This window comes from Euprymna scolopes, chromosome 2 (genome assembly GCF_053919585.1).
Source record: "Euprymna scolopes isolate OS-2025 chromosome 2, ASM5391958v1, whole genome shotgun sequence".
Classification (NCBI taxonomy): Eukaryota; Metazoa; Mollusca; class Cephalopoda; order Sepiida; family Sepiolidae; genus Euprymna; species Euprymna scolopes.
Genome location: NC_136483.1, coordinates 36,406,724 through 36,424,710, shown reverse-complemented (window position 1 = coordinate 36,424,710; position 17,987 = coordinate 36,406,724). Strand labels below are relative to the sequence as shown.

The 17,987-nt window shown below is 30.2% G+C and overlaps 1 protein-coding gene across 4 annotated transcripts in view; it reads right to left on the bottom strand.

Annotated features, from left to right (window-relative positions):
• Window positions 1-17,987, bottom strand: part of LOC145291046 (alpha-mannosidase 2x-like) — a 326,286-nt gene that overhangs the window by 72,930 nt on the left and 235,369 nt on the right. For all 4 annotated transcript variants that reach the window (XM_080136566.1, XM_080136556.1, XM_080136560.1 and 1 more), the window contains 3 exons: window positions 9,558-9,863; window positions 8,990-9,137; window positions 3,013-3,184 (listed from right to left, as the gene is read on the bottom strand). In XM_080136566.1, the coding sequence (XP_079992692.1) occupies window positions 3,013-3,184; window positions 8,990-9,137; window positions 9,558-9,863 (626 nt within the window). The remainder of the gene's footprint in view (window positions 1-3,012; window positions 3,185-8,989; window positions 9,138-9,557; window positions 9,864-17,987) is intronic.

The window sequence follows — 17,987 nt, the reverse complement described above, 5'->3', positions numbered from 1 at the left end:
GTCACTTGACTTTTTAATCATTTAATTTATGCACATGTCACTTGACTTTTTAATCATTTAATTTATGCACATGTCAATTGATTTTTTAATCATTTAATTTATGCACATGTCAATTGATTTTTTAATCATTTAATTTATGCACATGTCACTTGACTTTTTAATCATTTAATTTATGCACATGTCAATTGACTTTTTAATCATTTAATTTATGCACATGTCAATTGACTTTTTAATCATTTAATTTATGCACATGTCAATTGATTTTTTAATCATTTAATTTATGCACATGTCACTTGACTTTTTAATCATTTAATTTACGCACATGTCACTTGACTTTTTAATCATTTAATTTATGCACATGTCACTTGACTTTTTAATCATTTAATTTATGCACATATTACTTGACTTTTTAATCATATAATTTACGCACATGTCACTTGACTTTTTAATCATTTAATTTACGCACATATCACTTGACTTTTTAATCATTTAATTTATGCACATGTCAATTGATTTTTTAATCATTTAATTTACGCACATGTCACTTGACTTTTTAATCATTTAATTTATGCACATGTCACTTGACTTTTTAATCATTTAATTTATGCACATGTCACTTGACTTTTTAATCATTTAATTTATGCACATGTCACTTGACTTTTTAATCATTTAATTTATGCACATATTACTTGACTTTTTAATCATTTAATTTATGCACATGTCAATTGACTTTTTAATCATTTAATTTATGCACATATTACTTGACTTTTTAATCATTTAATTTATGCACATGTCACTTGACTTTTTAATCATATAATTTACGCACATGTCACTTGACTTTTTAATCATTTAATTTATGCACATATTACTTGACTTTTTAATCATTTAATTTATGCACATGTCAATTGACTTTTTAATCATTTAATTTATTCACATATTACTTGACTTTTTAATCATTTAATTTATGCACATGTCACTTGACTTTTTAATCATATAATTTACGCACATGTCACTTGACTTTTTAATCATTTAATTTATGCACATGTCACTTGACTTTTTAATCATTTAATTTATGCACATGTCACTTGACTTTTTAATCATATAATTTACGCACATGTCACTTGACTTTTTAATCATTTAATTTATGCACATATTACTTGACTTTTTAATCATATAATTTACGCACATGTCACTTGACTTTTTAATCATTTAATTTATGCACATGTCACTTGACTTTTTAATCATTTAATTTATGCACATGTCAATTGATTTTTTAATCATTTAATTTATGCACATGTCACTTGACTTTTTAATCATTTAATTTATGCACATATTACTTGACTTTTTAATCATTTAATTTATGCACATGTCAATTGATTTTTTAATCATTTAATTTATGCACATGTCACTTGACTTTTTAATCATTTAATTTATGCACATGTCACTTGACTTTTTAATCATTTAATTTATGCACATGTCACTTGACTTTTTAATCATTTAATTTATGCACATATTACTTGACTTTTTAATCATATAATTTACGCACATGTCACTTGACTTTTTAATCATTTAATTTACGCACATGTCACTTGACTTTTTAATCATTTAATTTATGCACATGTCAATTGATTTTTTAATCATTTAATTTACGCACATGTCACTTGACTTTTTAATCATTTAATTTATGCACATGTCACTTGACTTTTTAATCATTTAATTTATGCACATGTCACTTGACTTTTTAATCATTTAATTTATGCACATGTCACTTGACTTTTTAATCATTTAATTTATGCACATATTACTTGACTTTTTAATCATTTAATTTATGCACATGTCACTTGACTTTTTAATCATTTAATTTATGCACATATTACTTGACTTTTTAATCATTTAATTTATGCACATGTCACTTGACTTTTTAATCATTTAATTTATGCACATGTCACTTGACGTTTTAATCATTTAATTTCATCCATTCTTATTCTGCTGCCTTCGTAGCGTCGAGGTAAGCTATCACGCTTTTTTTCTGGCTTCGCCTCATGGATTCGGGTTCGAGCCTACCTGCCTACCAAAACTTTTTTTTCTCCTTTACACCTACAAACACCCGAGCAATGCCGGGCACCTCCGCTAGTCCTATTTAAAATATAAATCAACCAGGAATCACTTTGATTTCATTCATCAACATTTTGTAATGGCCTTAATCTTTTTAAAGGTTCTCTTTAATATAGTAAGTTATGAAAATTGTTTATTCTAGAAATACCATTTTTCATTTTATTTTCAGTTAAAAAATGTGTTGCTGAAAACTCATATTTACTAGTTGCAAATTCTTGTTTAAATATTCAAGTATGATATATTTTGAATAAACAAGGTTGTCAAAATAAAAAATAAAACCTTAGAAAGCACATAATGTAAATTTATTTTAAACTATATAAAACAAAAATGAAATTCAGATTTGAAAAAGTCATCAAAGCCATTATTTTAAGAAATTGAGTTTTTCAACAACACGTTTTCTTTTAATTAAAGAAAAACAATTTTAAAAATGGTATTTCTAAAATAAACAAGCATGAAACAAAAATCTGAATAATTAGGATATGAATCTTTCATAAAATATATAAAACTAGAAAATAGTTAAAACAGCATGCGCTACAATTTTTATTATTTTTTAAATTTATAATGGTGAAAAAAAAGTTCCCAATGAGTTTTCTTTTTCTTTTTAATTCTGTAATTTGAAAAGATAAAAAAAATATTATTTCAAAACTATAAACAAAAATTTTGTTTCAGTATTAAATAAATATGATGAATGCCTAAATGGTATTTTAGCAAACTTACTATTTCCAGCATTAAGAAATAACAAATAAAAGGAATGCTTCATATTTAGTCTATTGTTTGAAAAACACCAGAGCAAATAGAGCATACATATATTTTTTAAAAAAATTTTTTAGTCCAGTAAAGTCAAGTAAATTTCAAAATCTGCGCACTTTTTTTTTTAATAAGAAAATAAATGCTTACTTTTTCACCCGTATTCGTTTCTCTGGAGAAATCTCATCCCACCAGAGAGAAAAAAATGACATCTCAGCATAGATTAATTTCATCTCTTTCTTTGATTCAAGATGAGAAACCATGTTCTCAAAAATGTTTTTTGTCTGCTGTTGGTAATAACTAACAAAGGTTTTTAGCCAACCTAAAATAAAAGTTAAAAATAAAAATTAATCAATAAATAAAAAGTTAAGTTGCATGAAAAATTAGCTGATTTTCTTTTCATTACATGCAAAAAAATTAAAAAATTAAAAAAAACAAATATGAACCATATTTCAATTCCACATAAAGTAAACCATTACTTTTAGATTTGTGTTTTCACAGTATATAAAATACTTTGAGATTTATTTATTAAAAAGTTTTTTAATAAAAGGCACAATACCTATTGCAAGCAATTCACTGCAGGCAATCTAAAATGGATGGGTGCCATACAAGACCAAATGCTATTGAAAATAGTCTGAGAAGTCCATACTGCATACACCTCAGATTTGTTATGGCTTAAGATTAGACAAGTAATGAAGAAATCCTGGATTTTCCAATTTTCAAACCCCTACCTCACCTTGCTCATGGGATTCGGATATCAACTCTATATACCAGTGTGATACAATGAGTTATTTTACTAGTGCTGAAAAACTTATAAATGGATTTGATGATTTCTGTTAACTATCAACTAGCAATTAAGTCGGTTATGTTAAATATCAAAGCAATATAAGAAAATAAAAACAAAAATAGTCAATACTTTTGACTGACAAGTGGATACAATATTATTTTTAGTTTTATTTAAATCTGCTGATTTGAGGTGTGATTTTGAGTTATTAAACTGTGAAAGGTTATATTTTTAATACAAAAGGGATTAACAGGAAAAATACTTGCAAAATTCTAAATAACTTGGGTTGATTTATCAAAACCATAATTTTTTATTTACAATTTAAAAAGTTATAGTTAATCGTACCATTATATTGTAGTTTGACTGACAGCTTCTCCTACATGCATAAAAGAAAAACTAACCAATCATAAAATAATGACAATTTGAAATGATTTGTGGTTGGTTAGACATTCAGAATAGTCAAGTGAACATCTTATATAATATAAATCTCAAACATCTGTTAGTGTGTATGTTTGTACGTCTCATTAAAACTTTCGACACATAAAATTAACACTGACAACATTGATATCATTTGAAAGTCAACTGGGCCATTTTTTACAAGGAGGGGTCACTTTTTACTCAACATTTTTGCAAATTCATCATATGTCTTGTAATGACTAAGCCTAATTTGAACTGTTGAATGTTGTATGTCACGGTGGGTGTGGCGACTAAACTGTTCAGTTTTTTCACTTCCCTTTCCTTTTAGTGTTACAGGTTCGAGCATGTCTGCCTGCTTACTATTTTTTTTTTTTTTTTTTTTTTTAGGAAGTTTGATTAATTTTATTTTTGTTTGAAACACTTTTTTTAGGGCTCCATTGCTCAATACCCTTACCATAAAACCTTTCCACACCCGGGCAATGCTGGGTACCCTGCTAGTTTTCTATAAAATAAATGTAGCCTTGGAACATGTAGTATCAATTTTTTTTTTTTCAAACAAGACAAAATGACACTTTGAAGTAGGAGGCTACTATCAAGGAGCATAAGTTGTAATATATATTGTCAAAGTTAGCAGGGAATATTATGAAGAGAGATGAGCAGCAAGATGTCTGTTAACATTACACTTGAACTTCTGCATGCCAGTACAGTTGGGAAAGCAGAATCCCGGAAGGGAGTTCCAAAGTCTATCAGTTCTGAGGAAGAAACTACTGGAGTAAAAGGCTTTCTTACATTTAGGGATCTCTACTGTGTAGGAGTGGAATTTATCTGCTTGTCGGTGGTATTTACATCGAGGGGGTACAAGTGCTTTAAGTTCGTCAAAGCATTCATCATTAAAATACTTGTAGAACCATCACTAGAGGGATGCAACATTTCATCGATGTGAGAGGCTGAAGCTTATATGACAGTTCATGACTTATCACGTTGGTGACTCTCTTCTGAATCCTGTCCAAGAGGAAGAGACGAGTAGCAAATGCACCAGCCCAGATGTGACAGGATACTTCATAGTGTAAGTAGTTTTCTAGCATGGTACAGAGAGAGCCCACTTTCTTTGCAGCAGCCTTGGCAATGCTCTGAATGTATCTGTTCCAACTCATGTTTCCTATGAACGTTAGGCCAAGGAGTTTAAAAGATGTACTTTTAGATAAAGAGTCTTTGGCCATTGCTATTGGTGGTAGAAAAGGTTTCTTGTAATTATTGAAGGAAACGAGTTTAGTCTTGGCAGAATTGAATGCGACCATCCATTTTTGTCCCCATTCTACTACAGATTGGAGGTCATCCTCTAGTGTTTCTGCCATTTCTTTAGATATGTGTTCATTTGTTTTCCTGCAGTGTCTGTTATAGAGAGTGGTGTCATCAGCATACCATCTCAGACACAATTTTGTCGGGGAGATCATTTATGAATATTAGGAATGATAGAGGTCCAAGGATAGACCCTTGAGGCACTCCCGCATTTATATCATATTGTTTAGATGTACAACTATTGAGGACAACCTGGATTCTTCTCTTACTTAAGGATTTAATTACGTTATGTATTCTTCCAGTGATGCCATATGATCTAATTTTCCTGAGAAGACCATCGTGCAATACCCTGTCAAAAGCCTTAGATATATCTAGGGCTACCGCTCAACTCTCCCCTGCTTTATCCAGTGAATGGTATATATGTCTAGAGATTACAGTTAGGATATCTGCTGTGGAACAGGCTTACGTAAATCTATATTTTTGGTTGGTCAGAAGTTTAGCAGTTGTAAGGTGATGGACTAGAGCTTGATTAATTATGGATTCAAGCATATTGGCAAAAAGTGGGAGAAGGCTAATGGGGCGATAATTTAATGGATCAGTTCTTTCACCAGAATTCTTGAAAACTGGTATCACAGAAGCAGTTTTCCAGCATGTGTTTGTTGCAGATGATCAGAACAACATTGGTACCAAAGAGACAGATATAAACAAACTGAAGAGAGTCTGTCATAGGCAATCAGACATTAGTCCCCTTTTAGTCCTTCGCGTTACAGGTTCAAGCCTACCTCTCTTCCTGCCTACTATTTTTTTTTTTTTTTTTTTTTTTACACCTCTCTCCACCCAGGCTGCCTATTGCGTCTAATTTTTTTTTCTGGGGGTTGCTCAATATCCTTACTACACCACCTCTCTCCACCCAGGCAATGCCAGGTACCCCTACTAGTCTTACATATAAAAGGCAAAATGTCTGTGTGTGTTTGTAGGTCTTTCAAAAACTTTTGACAGACATGTCGGACCATGACAAAATTAGCATCATTAGAAAGATTGATCTCTCAGATGACAAATATTCAAAAATTGGCAAAAAAGTTAATTCTTTGACCGTCAACTGGGTTGGGGTTTTTTTTGCGAGAAGAAGTCAATTTTTATGTTGACATTGTCGCAAGTAAACCATGCCCAGTGATCTCAACATGTTTAAAACACGTTATTTCGAAATCTGTGGCGTCACAACTGCACTGTGGGTGAGACAAATAACACGTTTGCTTTTCCTCTTTTGCATTACAGGTTCAAGCCTTGCTACTGCAGCTAATTTTTTTTTTTTATGCTTGCATGGGTACTCACTGCTATTTATTTTTTAGGGGGTTGGTTTCTCAATAGCCTTACTATACCACCTCTCCACACCTGGGCAACGCAAAGTACTTATGCTAGTAATATACAAGTCATGAAACATAAGCATGCATCTAACTCTAAATTGTCAAATAAACAAACAGCACGTGCGTGATCCCCCTATGGTACTGCATGTGAGATGACAAAAAAAAAATAGTGAAGAAATAATGAATGTGAGAAGTGTGAAGAGCCAACGTTGCCGTCACATTTTCGCCAAATTTCATAAAACTCTAATGGGTGGGGCAAAAGTTATGGAGTAAAAAGTGTAATTTTTTTTACAATTTTGGGGCATTTGTGACCCCTTTTGAACTCCTGAGAATGCCAAATCCCAGTGAAAATGGACAAATGATTCAGTTTCACACCTTAAGACATGTATATTTGAATTCAGCACCATGGAAAACTATTATAAATACATACATATCAAGTTCTTGACTAATATGAAAAACAAAAAACTCCAAAAAGGCATGTTTTTTAGCTCTAAAAATCCCAGAGGGATGTGAACTAGAATTTTGCCAGGGTCACCCATACTGAATTTATATTAAGAACAATGGCTTTCATATTTTGGCGAAGTTTCAGGAAAATCTAATCGATGGATCAAACGCTATGGAGCAAAAAGTGTCTTTTGGCCATTTTGGGACATTTTTTTTTCCTCTTTTGAGCTCCTGGGGATGCTGAATCCGAGCCTAAATGGATAACGGTGCAGTTTCAGGCCTTAACACATGTATATTTGAGTTGACTACTGTGAAAAAACACTATATAGTCAGACATATCAAGTTTTTGTTGAGAAATATGAAAAAAAGATGTTTCTAGCACTGAAATTTTTTCAGGGTCACCCATACTGGATTTATAGTAAGAAAAATGGGCTCCACATTTCAAAAAAAGCTAATGGATGGATCAAAAGTTATGGGGCAAAATGTGTCATTTTTGGCTATTTTGGGGCATTTTTGACCTCTTTTGAGCCCCTGAGGGTGCAACGGGAATTTTCATAAGAAATATTTTTTTACTGTGCACATCTATTTAATGAAATACAATTTGTGGAAAATTTCAGGAAAAACTAATGGACGGTTATCTGGCAATCGTCCAGATGCACGGACACACAGAAACCACTGAAAACCTAAGTCCCTCTCTGATAAATCGGGGGGACCAAAAAGAGGGATCATTAAATGTTTAACATGTAACCATCGTTTGGATATTTAAAAGAACCAAACAATTAAATTCATTATTCTCTCTTAGTAAGACTGATCAAAATATCACCTCCAGCATAAACAAATGTTGACAATTCAATTATGACATGGCAATTTACTATCATGTGATAGACTTGAAGTAGCAAAATGTCACAAGACAAACTTATAGAAGAACAAGGACAGAAAAAAATCAAACCCTTGAGTAATCCAACAATAATTAAACATGTCTAACAGTGCAGACAAGCCAGTTTTAAATATATATATATATATATATATATATATATATATATATATATATATATTGAAAATTATGTCGAAAGAAATCTCATCTTCTTCACTTGAAAAGCTTATGTGTGTTAACATGAAATGGGCAATTTACCCTCCACAAAATCACGTACCACATTATTTAGAATACATTTTTTAAAAGATCTACAAGTTCTTCTGCTGACTGTTTTCCTCAAACCTATAGCCTTAATCATTTCTAGATTACAATCAATAGACACCTCACTATGCTATAATTATTTTGTTCTTTTTAGTTCCTTACATGAAATATCTTCATCCATTGTCTGGAGCAACTTTCATGAAACAAAAATCAATCTAATGCATTATTTTCAGAAATGGGGCAAGAGTTGAAAGATCAGTTGCTGTGAAAACCTTTAAAAATGAGGCCTGCATTAAGCAAGGCATTAGTCAATAAGCATCAGAATGGACCACGCTGTTCATGAGAGCTTTTGTCACCTGTAATAATTCCAGAAGCACATCTACTTATGCTACAAAAGATGCAATTAATTACAGAGATAAATTTGTAACTAAAAAAAAAAAAGTATAATTTTTTCTTCATATGAATAATCAATCTCTTTAATCCCATTACAATGCAACAGAAATCCAAGCAATTTTGTTAGTTTTCTTCCATATTATGTAGCAATGATAATAGAAAGAAATGGAATCATTCAAGTTTTTATTAAAGGAAATGGAATCCAAAAAGATTGAAAGGAAAAATATTTTTTGAAAGATTGTTCTTTATTAAATAATGCAAAGTTCTGATTCTAAGAGAGAAACAATTTACCTGGATCATTGTGAGTATGAGGCACCACAAACACTTGAAGTTTCTCCGTTTCATCCCATTGTTTAGGATTGTAACTTATGTTCCATCCTTGCTTCCATACGCCTCCATCAATATTGTCAAATGGTAAGGTTTCGTAAACTTTGCGAATCTAGAAAGATAAGAAACATTCAATTAATTTTAATAAGAAAATAAATAAAAAGCAAAAAATAAAAGTACTTTCTAAAAGGCAGCTTTTAAATTCATCAACATAAAATTATAGAAATTTATAGCAAAAGACAAGCTACGACAAATTTGTATCAAATTTTCAGAATCAGTGTTAGGAGTTGAACTTGTAAGAATGCTAGGAGTTTCAGCATCAGATATAATCTTTGAAGAATCAACAGTTGTTTTGAATATTATTTATTTAAAATAGAAGAAATCAGTCAGAGATTTGGAAATTCTAGCAGTCTATGAAAGCCACCCTGTGGTTATTTTTTCAGCTAGTTAAGTGACAAGGTGGCGGCTTTAAAGCTATTAATAATACACCTATTATGATTTAGCAATGTAATAAAAATGTCATGATTCTCACCATGATATCCGGTTTAGCTTGTGTCTTAAAAGCAGGACAGATTCCATCAGGAAGTTCCACTTCAGCCCGTGGCGCTTGTAACGTTGGGTCAATTTGATATTTCAACACACTTTCTACTTCTTCTTTATCTTTCTGCATGTGCTCTTGGTCCTCCTTGTCAAAAAGACGCTTCAGCTTAATAATCCCAGTTTTGTCACCATCAGCAATGTGACGAAGGATCTTTTTAATTTCACGAATTGTTTCATGGTTCTTCCGGATATCTTGTTCCACTTTATGGATTTTTGTCTCAATCGAATCAAAATCATTCTGAAAAAGGAAAAATATCAGTTACTTTTAAAAGTTGACTTTTATATTAAGTTCATTTTTCTGTGTAAGCAAATGATAATGAGATGCTGTGAAGTGCATGTGCTACGTCTGTGGCAAATACAAATTTAAAAGTATGCAACCAACTTCTTAGGTGTCTCATAGACACACACTAATTTCTCGCTGAAAAACAATGCATACAAACACATAATTGCAGTTTGGTTGTGGAAAATTTTTTAAATAAGCAAATTCATATTTTTAGAAAATTTTATTTTTGAGACTACTGGTGGCGTTAAAATTGGGTGGTTTGATGAGGGTCAATATTTCTGTCACAGTGACTGAGTTAATTGCCCTCATTATCTTTATGTTTCATGGAGTCTGTTATTTCATGCTGATGGTGGACATGATTTAAGTCTTGGAAGAAGAGGCATTCGTGACTTTATTGGTTGATAGGGAGAGTCTCCTACTTTGATGATCTCTGCTGATGCTAATTTTAACTTTAGTTCCAGGCAATTCTCCTCAGAGAAAAATTGTGCTTTTTGTGGCTCTATTATTTAAACTAAAACAATGTATTATCACTCCTTTTGAGGAAAAGTAATATATATATATATATATATATATATATATATATATATATATATATATAAGTGAACGTGTGTGTGTACATTTACCTATGCAATAACTGTCAATTTTTAGTCTACAGACTCGAAATTTGATATACAGGGTACTGAGATTTGGGAAAATCGAGGTGATCGGTTTGCGACCAGAAATTTGCCGATTAAGGGGTCAAAGTTCAATGATTGGACCTTTGAGAACTCTACCAAACTCCTCCGACAATTTTGGGTCTACACACTTGAAATTTTAGATATAGGTTCCTTGGACATGGACCTAACTTAATAACTTGATTTAGTAAGTTAGAAAAATATAGAATTAAGCTACACAGAATATTCCGTGTTTTATCCACACTAGGATTCGTCAGGCTTATGCGAAGAGTTGTTGTAGTCTCGCGTTTTTATATATGTATATTCTATTGAATTTTTAGTTAGCCAATCAGCTTCCTAGTTTCCACCACTCCCTTCCTAATCAGCCAATGGGCAAGCACTTACAAAACAAAGGCCCAATTGACCTAATATTGAACCCTTCCTGTGTGTGCTTTTTTTAGCAGGGAGTGTAGATATCTAGTGAGTTGACCTATTTTAAACCTATGTGTAGTAAATGTGTGTGTGTGTGTGTTTTTTTAGTATTATGTTAGTTTATATATATATATATATGTTTATTGTTATATAAACATGCTCACATCCCGCTGCTACAAATAGCCACTTGTTTCAATCAAACAACAGATATCATCAGGCAGCGACTTGACTATTCAAAAGTTCAATGAATAATCATTATTATTCATTGAACTTTTGAATAGTCAAGTCGCTGCCTGATGATATCTGTTGTTTGATTGAAACAAGTGGCTATTTGTAGCAGCGGGATGTGAGCATGTTTATATAACAATAAACAAGTATTATCAGCTCTTTTTATTGAGCACTATCTAACAACCTCGTTGAATTCATTAGTCCATTACTTTTGAATATAAAAAAACCCGAGTATATATATATATATATATATATATATATATATATATATATATAATATGATGATTTATGTATATGTATGTTTATTTATTTATTTATTTTCTATTGTTGTTAATTTAAACATTATTTTGTATTTTTTTTTTACATGGGGGTCACCACTTATCAAGGCCCGGAGGCCACTCAGGGATAAGGGTTATTGCGTGTACAATAATCAATGAGATAGTATTGTAGCAATCATTAGTAGTGGAGATTTGATAGAGTGTCTTACTTAAGGGGGCGGTTTGTCAGGAATTTGTGTATGTTGGATTTGAAGACATCCAGGTTGTAGTCAGGTGCGAAACAGGCAAACGGAAGAGAGTTCCACAGTCGTGCACTTCTGAGAAAGAAGCTCTGCTATCCTAGAGTAAAGTTTAAAACAGTTGTTCACTATTTCTCTCCTAGAGTTTAATAGATGGTTGGGTTCTTTAAAGTATAGGATAGCAAATTTTGCATGAAGACATAATCTACATAGATCATCTAGGTCTTTACATGTGTTTGCTTGTCTTACTATTTTACATTTGACTACTATGTATATATATATATATATATATATATATATATATATATATATTATATATTAAAATATACTAATACGGAGACCATTTAAGAAACATTATTCCAAACAATTCTTCTTAGAGAAAAGTCATGTTTTCTTAGGCTTTGTCGGTTAAACAAGTAACATTAAATTACATTTTTTTTTAGAAAAGTCAAAACAGGATACAAAAAAAAAGGATGATTAATAAAAAAAAAACAAGTATTTCATTAAATTTTAGGGATAAGGAAATGCCAACAACTTTTAACTTAGAGAAAGCTATAAAAAAAATAAATATAATAAAAGAAATACAGTTTGGAGAGATAGACTCCTTATAAAATTCTCAAAAGAATGTAATATTTAACCCGAGATTTAAAAAAAAAAAAAAAAATTTCAAGAAGACCATTTTAAAAGAAAGAACGAAAGAAAAATATAAATTAAAATTGATGAAAGAAGGAAGCTAAAGAAAAAAAAACTTGTCAAATGAGTCTTAAAAAAACAACAGTTTTTAATTTAATTTTATTGCATATCCTTTTTCTTAGCTGCAAGTAACCCCCCCCCTTTTTTTAACAAAAATGAAAGCTGTTCTCATTTTTTCTACCCAATACTAACTATTTTTGTTAATCATTTTAAATAATATTAGTTTAAAAAATAACCTTAACTGTATCCTTTATCATTGGAAATCATTAATTTTTAAGAAATTGTCTCTTAAGTAGTGGCCCATTTTTATATTATTTTTATGGTTTTATGGCTTATATTAACTTTTGTTCTTAATCTTTTTTTTTTATTGCTTTAGGAAATAAAAGCAGTACTAACACTTTTTTAATAGTAATAAAACCAGTTGGAATTACTTGACAGGATCTCCTACTTTAACTTTCCAGACTTGTGTACGCACGTCAGTACACAAGATTCTGCTTTTATTCTTCCTTGTCATATACATTTACAACTGAGTACATGATATCTGATTTTATCTCTTACTTCTCGGATGTGCACGACTGCGATATACTTTATTCTACTTTTAATTTACCAATTCCCATATGTGGGAAGTATAACATACGAGATTCTGCTAATACAATGGTTTGTTTTTTAGTGTGCATCTATGTTCGCGTATTATAATTCGCTTCCTATTTAAATTTTGAAGCAAGAGCCGAGTGATTCAACCAGATATTGCTAGCTGCGTTGTTCTTTAATTTCTTTATTTGTGACATTTTTTATAAGTTAACTTCCTCCATTTAAAATTGTACCGCATGCCAATTTGCTTGCCAATTTTTCCACCTTTTTTGTAGAAGACATTTTCACTTCTTTCCATTTATAGATGCCATTTTTAATTTCCCCTATTCTTACATATCATTTTGGAGTTTTATGAAACGCATAAAATTCAAGCATTTTATAATGAATATTCCATAAGTATTCACACTATGTTGCAACTAATTGTGTTATCTCCATATTAATAAAATACTCATTTTGTTCCTATTTACAAATCATTACATTTATTCCGAACAAATTGCTTCTCTCAAATATATACTCTTACAAGGAAGGTAGCAAAGATTTTCACTCTCCTATTATTAGATTTTCGCACTCCACTCACTGTCTTATTTCATATTTTTTCCCCCTAGAAGTCACCACTTATCAAGGCCCGGAGACCACTTGAGGATAAGGGTTAATGAGTGTACAGTAGTCAATGGGATAATATAGTAATCATTGGTAGTGGAAATTTGGTAAATTGTATTACTTAAGGGGACGGTTCACCAAGAATTTATTCATGTTGGACTTGAAGATTACCAAATTGTAGTCAGCTAGAAAGCAGACAAACAGAAGAGTTCCACAGTTCTAAGAGAGAAGCTTTATTCATGGAATCAACATTTAGGTTTAGGCACAGATAAGAGTGAGCGAAATTATTGATAGCGTTTTCATTTTTTAAACTCATACTATCATACTCATAAACACAACATCGGATTAAAAAATAGAAAAGGAAATGCCCCCTTATTTTCACTTATATTCTATCTGACATCCTGAATGTATTCATGGAATAAGTGAATATCGGAATAGTCTTATGTTAGCAGTGCAGTTGGTTATTTATAATACTTTTAATCAATCTTCAGAATACTGGAATAGATCACAGAATACCTCAAATCCTATTCAAAACGGCAACTTAGCCCGACTACTAGGCTCCTTGTAAGTAACTTTTTCTTAGAAAATAGATATTAACATTGTTTTTTTAATTTTTTTATGTAAAGCAATCCCCCTCCCCCCAAAAAAGAGAACTACGTTTCATCCCAACATAACTTGGTCAATTTTTTCATTTTTTCAATTCCAGTATAGTTAACTCTGCTTCTTTAATTGAAAATCTAATGTTTACTTATTTTCAGACATTCCAGTACTATTTCATCTCTTCCATGATTAACCGACAACGATTACTGACCATTTTGCACGCCATTATTTATGGATCAGTATTAGTTTGCAAAAGTAGATACTATTTCCGTTATAAAAATTAATGCACATATTTTTACCAGAAAAATAATATATTCTTTTCTTCTGTTCACCAGTTGGGGCAGGGTATTACAATTTTATTTTTTTTTTTTATTTTTTTTTTTTATTTCATAACTTTTGTGAATTTTCACTATTGTAAATAAAAATATAAATAAAAAAAAGATAACAAAAGGAATCCACTGTAATTTACATGACTCAAATAGGAAGTACAGTACTTGAAAGAAATTTATGATAAATCTTTACTATCACATTCAATGTAGTTTAATCCCTCAAAAAGTTCAAATTCTCATTTTTATGCGATTACATATAAACAAACTAGAACATATATCAACAAAAAGGAAATAAAATAATTAAATATTTTATATTATCAAGTGGGAGATCATTTTCCTTTATAAATTTAACGAGTAATGATCATCCACTTCCTGTCCAGTTAGTAGTAAATTGACATGTATTACTGAATAGTTCCTCGATTTTGGGATGGCAAAATTAGGGGAGAGAGGCACTATTTTCTTTTTACTCATCTAAATTATTTTTTACTCTTTTCAATAGAAATGGCAGGGTACTTTTTGTTTGTTTAAATTTTCAACGTTTTAGACTTTTTGTGGTGGTGGTACAAATTATGAAACTATTAGGTCGGTACAAAAATAATGTAGTTTTTTATCATATATATATATATATATATATATATATATATATATATATATATATATATATATATACTAGCTGTACCCAGCGCTACGCATTGCTGTGGCTCAGTTTGTTAAAATGGAACACATTCCTCAAGAAAAATTGCATTTTGTTCGTTTATTTACTTTTATTATTTTTTGCAACTTTTTTTATCAATAAAAGTTGTTTTTTTTCCTCCCCAAAATTAATTTTTTACAATAAATTGTTAGGTGAAAGTTTTTTCAGGAAAACTTGCACTTTTTTTTAAAAAGAAATTTGGCAGTAAACGTTTCTTTTTGAAAACGGAATTTTTATTATAAAAAGAACAGATGAATGCTTTATATGAACATTGTAAATAGTTAGGTGAAAGTAGAAAAAGTTTGATTTTTTTTTTTCAAGAGACTGTACAAATTATTTTTTTTTCAACAGATGTTAAGAAAGACAGAAAACATACTTCCATCATTAATTATGCAAAAAAAAAAATAAAGTGGAAAACTTTCTGTTATGTTTGCTAAAAAATAAATACAGTAAACTTTGCTGAAGTGTTAGCATATTCTGCATCTTAAAAAGTTGGTTCATGCTGACAATTAAATAAAATAAACGTCTAAAAATTAGTAAAAATAAGTAAAATCATGAATGACGGCTCTTGGGGGGGAGGGCAAGTAAGTAGGAACAACACAATCATTTGTGTAAAATAATTAATATTCGAGAAATTGTAAACAATAACAAAAATACCTGATACCAAATGCAGTAAAATTCAAGTATCTTTTATATGTGCTGAAACTGTGTTTAAGTTATTTTTATTTCATTTCTTTTATTAAAAGTTGTCTTTCCAACAATTAACTGGTTGCATGTCGTTTAACCATTAGGGACTGCACTCTTGGAAAATTGTATAAAAAATCTATGACTATCATTAACTCTAAATTTGGGAGTGCATCTTGAACTTAGCTAGATAAGTCATTTGTTAGGTGTGTCAGAAATTTCGTGAAAAATATTGAATAATTCAACCCCGTTTTCCAAACTTATAACTCCTCGAAAAATGTAATTCAAGCCCTAATTTTTTTTTTCAATTAAAAGAGCTAGGACCAAGGTTTCATTTAAAAAAAACCCAAAACAAACAATGTGGTTTAAAAAAAAAAAAAAGGTTTTAAACTTCAGACTTTACAGGTAAATTTCTAAAAAACACTACTTTTTTTGTTTTAAATTTGAATATATTATTTATTGATCTTTTATCTCCAATTTATGATATATAAAACTTTGGTGAGTAAATTAATTATTTACTTTTTAATAGGCACTTGAAAATGGGGGGGGGGGGGCTTGAATTTAAAAAAAAAAAAAACGTTTGTCTAAAATATATTCGGTTTATTGGAAAGAGCATAAAATTTCACATTGACTCTGAAAATATCGTAAAAATAGAATCAATAGAAAAATTTTGATAGATTTTTAAAGTTTAAAAATTGAAAATACTGAGCTCGTAAAATTCAATTAATTTCATTACTGTTTTTTAAAAAATAATATTTCTATTACTTTTTATACAACTTTAATAGTTTATTTTTGGAGTATAATCCATAAAGAAAATAAACGACCCACTTTTAAAAGAGAAATTACGAGTTTTTTTTTATATTTTATTCGCAGTTTCGTGTTAGGGGTGTCAAAAATTCATACAAAAATTCTGATACACCTAGTCATTTGTTTACAACTTTTGAGAAATTAAGCCTCCTTACTCCTTAAGCGATAAGCGGACATTTGTTTATTATTTTTTTTTTTTATTCAGCGTGTAAAATCCACTTTGAACAACATATTTGGAAATTAGAAAGATAAAAAAAAAAACAAAAAAAAACTTTGTTTTAGCATGTTAAAAGGTTCGTAGATAATTAAATTCTACTGTGTTTGGTATAAGTTTTTTTTGTTTTTTTTTTTGCTGTTGTTTCTTGCTTTTTAGAATTTTTGACTAAATACTTCTAAATTAAGGGGGGTTGCTAGATCGTATTTTAAACTAAACTACGGAAGTTGGAATGCCGCCCCCCCCTAAAATGTACTTGGAAAAATCGATTCTATAGCGAGATTTAAGAATGGTTAGCCGAAAAAAAAAGGTGAAAAACAAAACAAATAATCAATTAATAATTGTTACCAAAGGCAATAAATAAATGCTACTTTCTTTTACTTACATGAATGAGTTTATTCTATGTTTTAAAGTATTTTCAAGCGCTTTTCTTTATTGCGGTTGTGTGGGTGCGAAATATCTCCATATTTTCTAGAATTCCCCGCTAGATTGCAAACGAAATCTCCAGATCTAGTGGAAAAACCGCTAAATTGGAAACACTGGTCACGTGACGGCAAGCGGTGATAAATAATTGTCCATAAATAAAAAAAAAAAATGGCCTATCGGTACAAAGAAAACCACCTATTTATTATAGAAAAATTAAGTATAATGTTATAATTAAAAAGAGATATATAAAAACACACATGGGTACAGTAAACATTATACCAAAATGTTGAAGCAATCATCTATTTAGTTATTTAGACTATTAATTACGAACGAAACAAGAGTTATATATCGATTTACTTTGATCTGTATCGTGTTGACGCATTGAAACTGCTTATGTCATGACTACAAATTCTTTTGTCGATTTTTTGGAGTTCTCATCAATCTCTAACTGCAGGAATCATCAGAAAAATCTATTTTTTGCAAAACAATTTCCACCATTTAATCTTGTGAAAAAATTTGGCAAAGGTAAAACCGTTGATGTCATAAGGAATTCAAATCAATTTTGAATGTCACAGACACAAAATTTGAATTTGATTTTTTCCAGCTCGTTT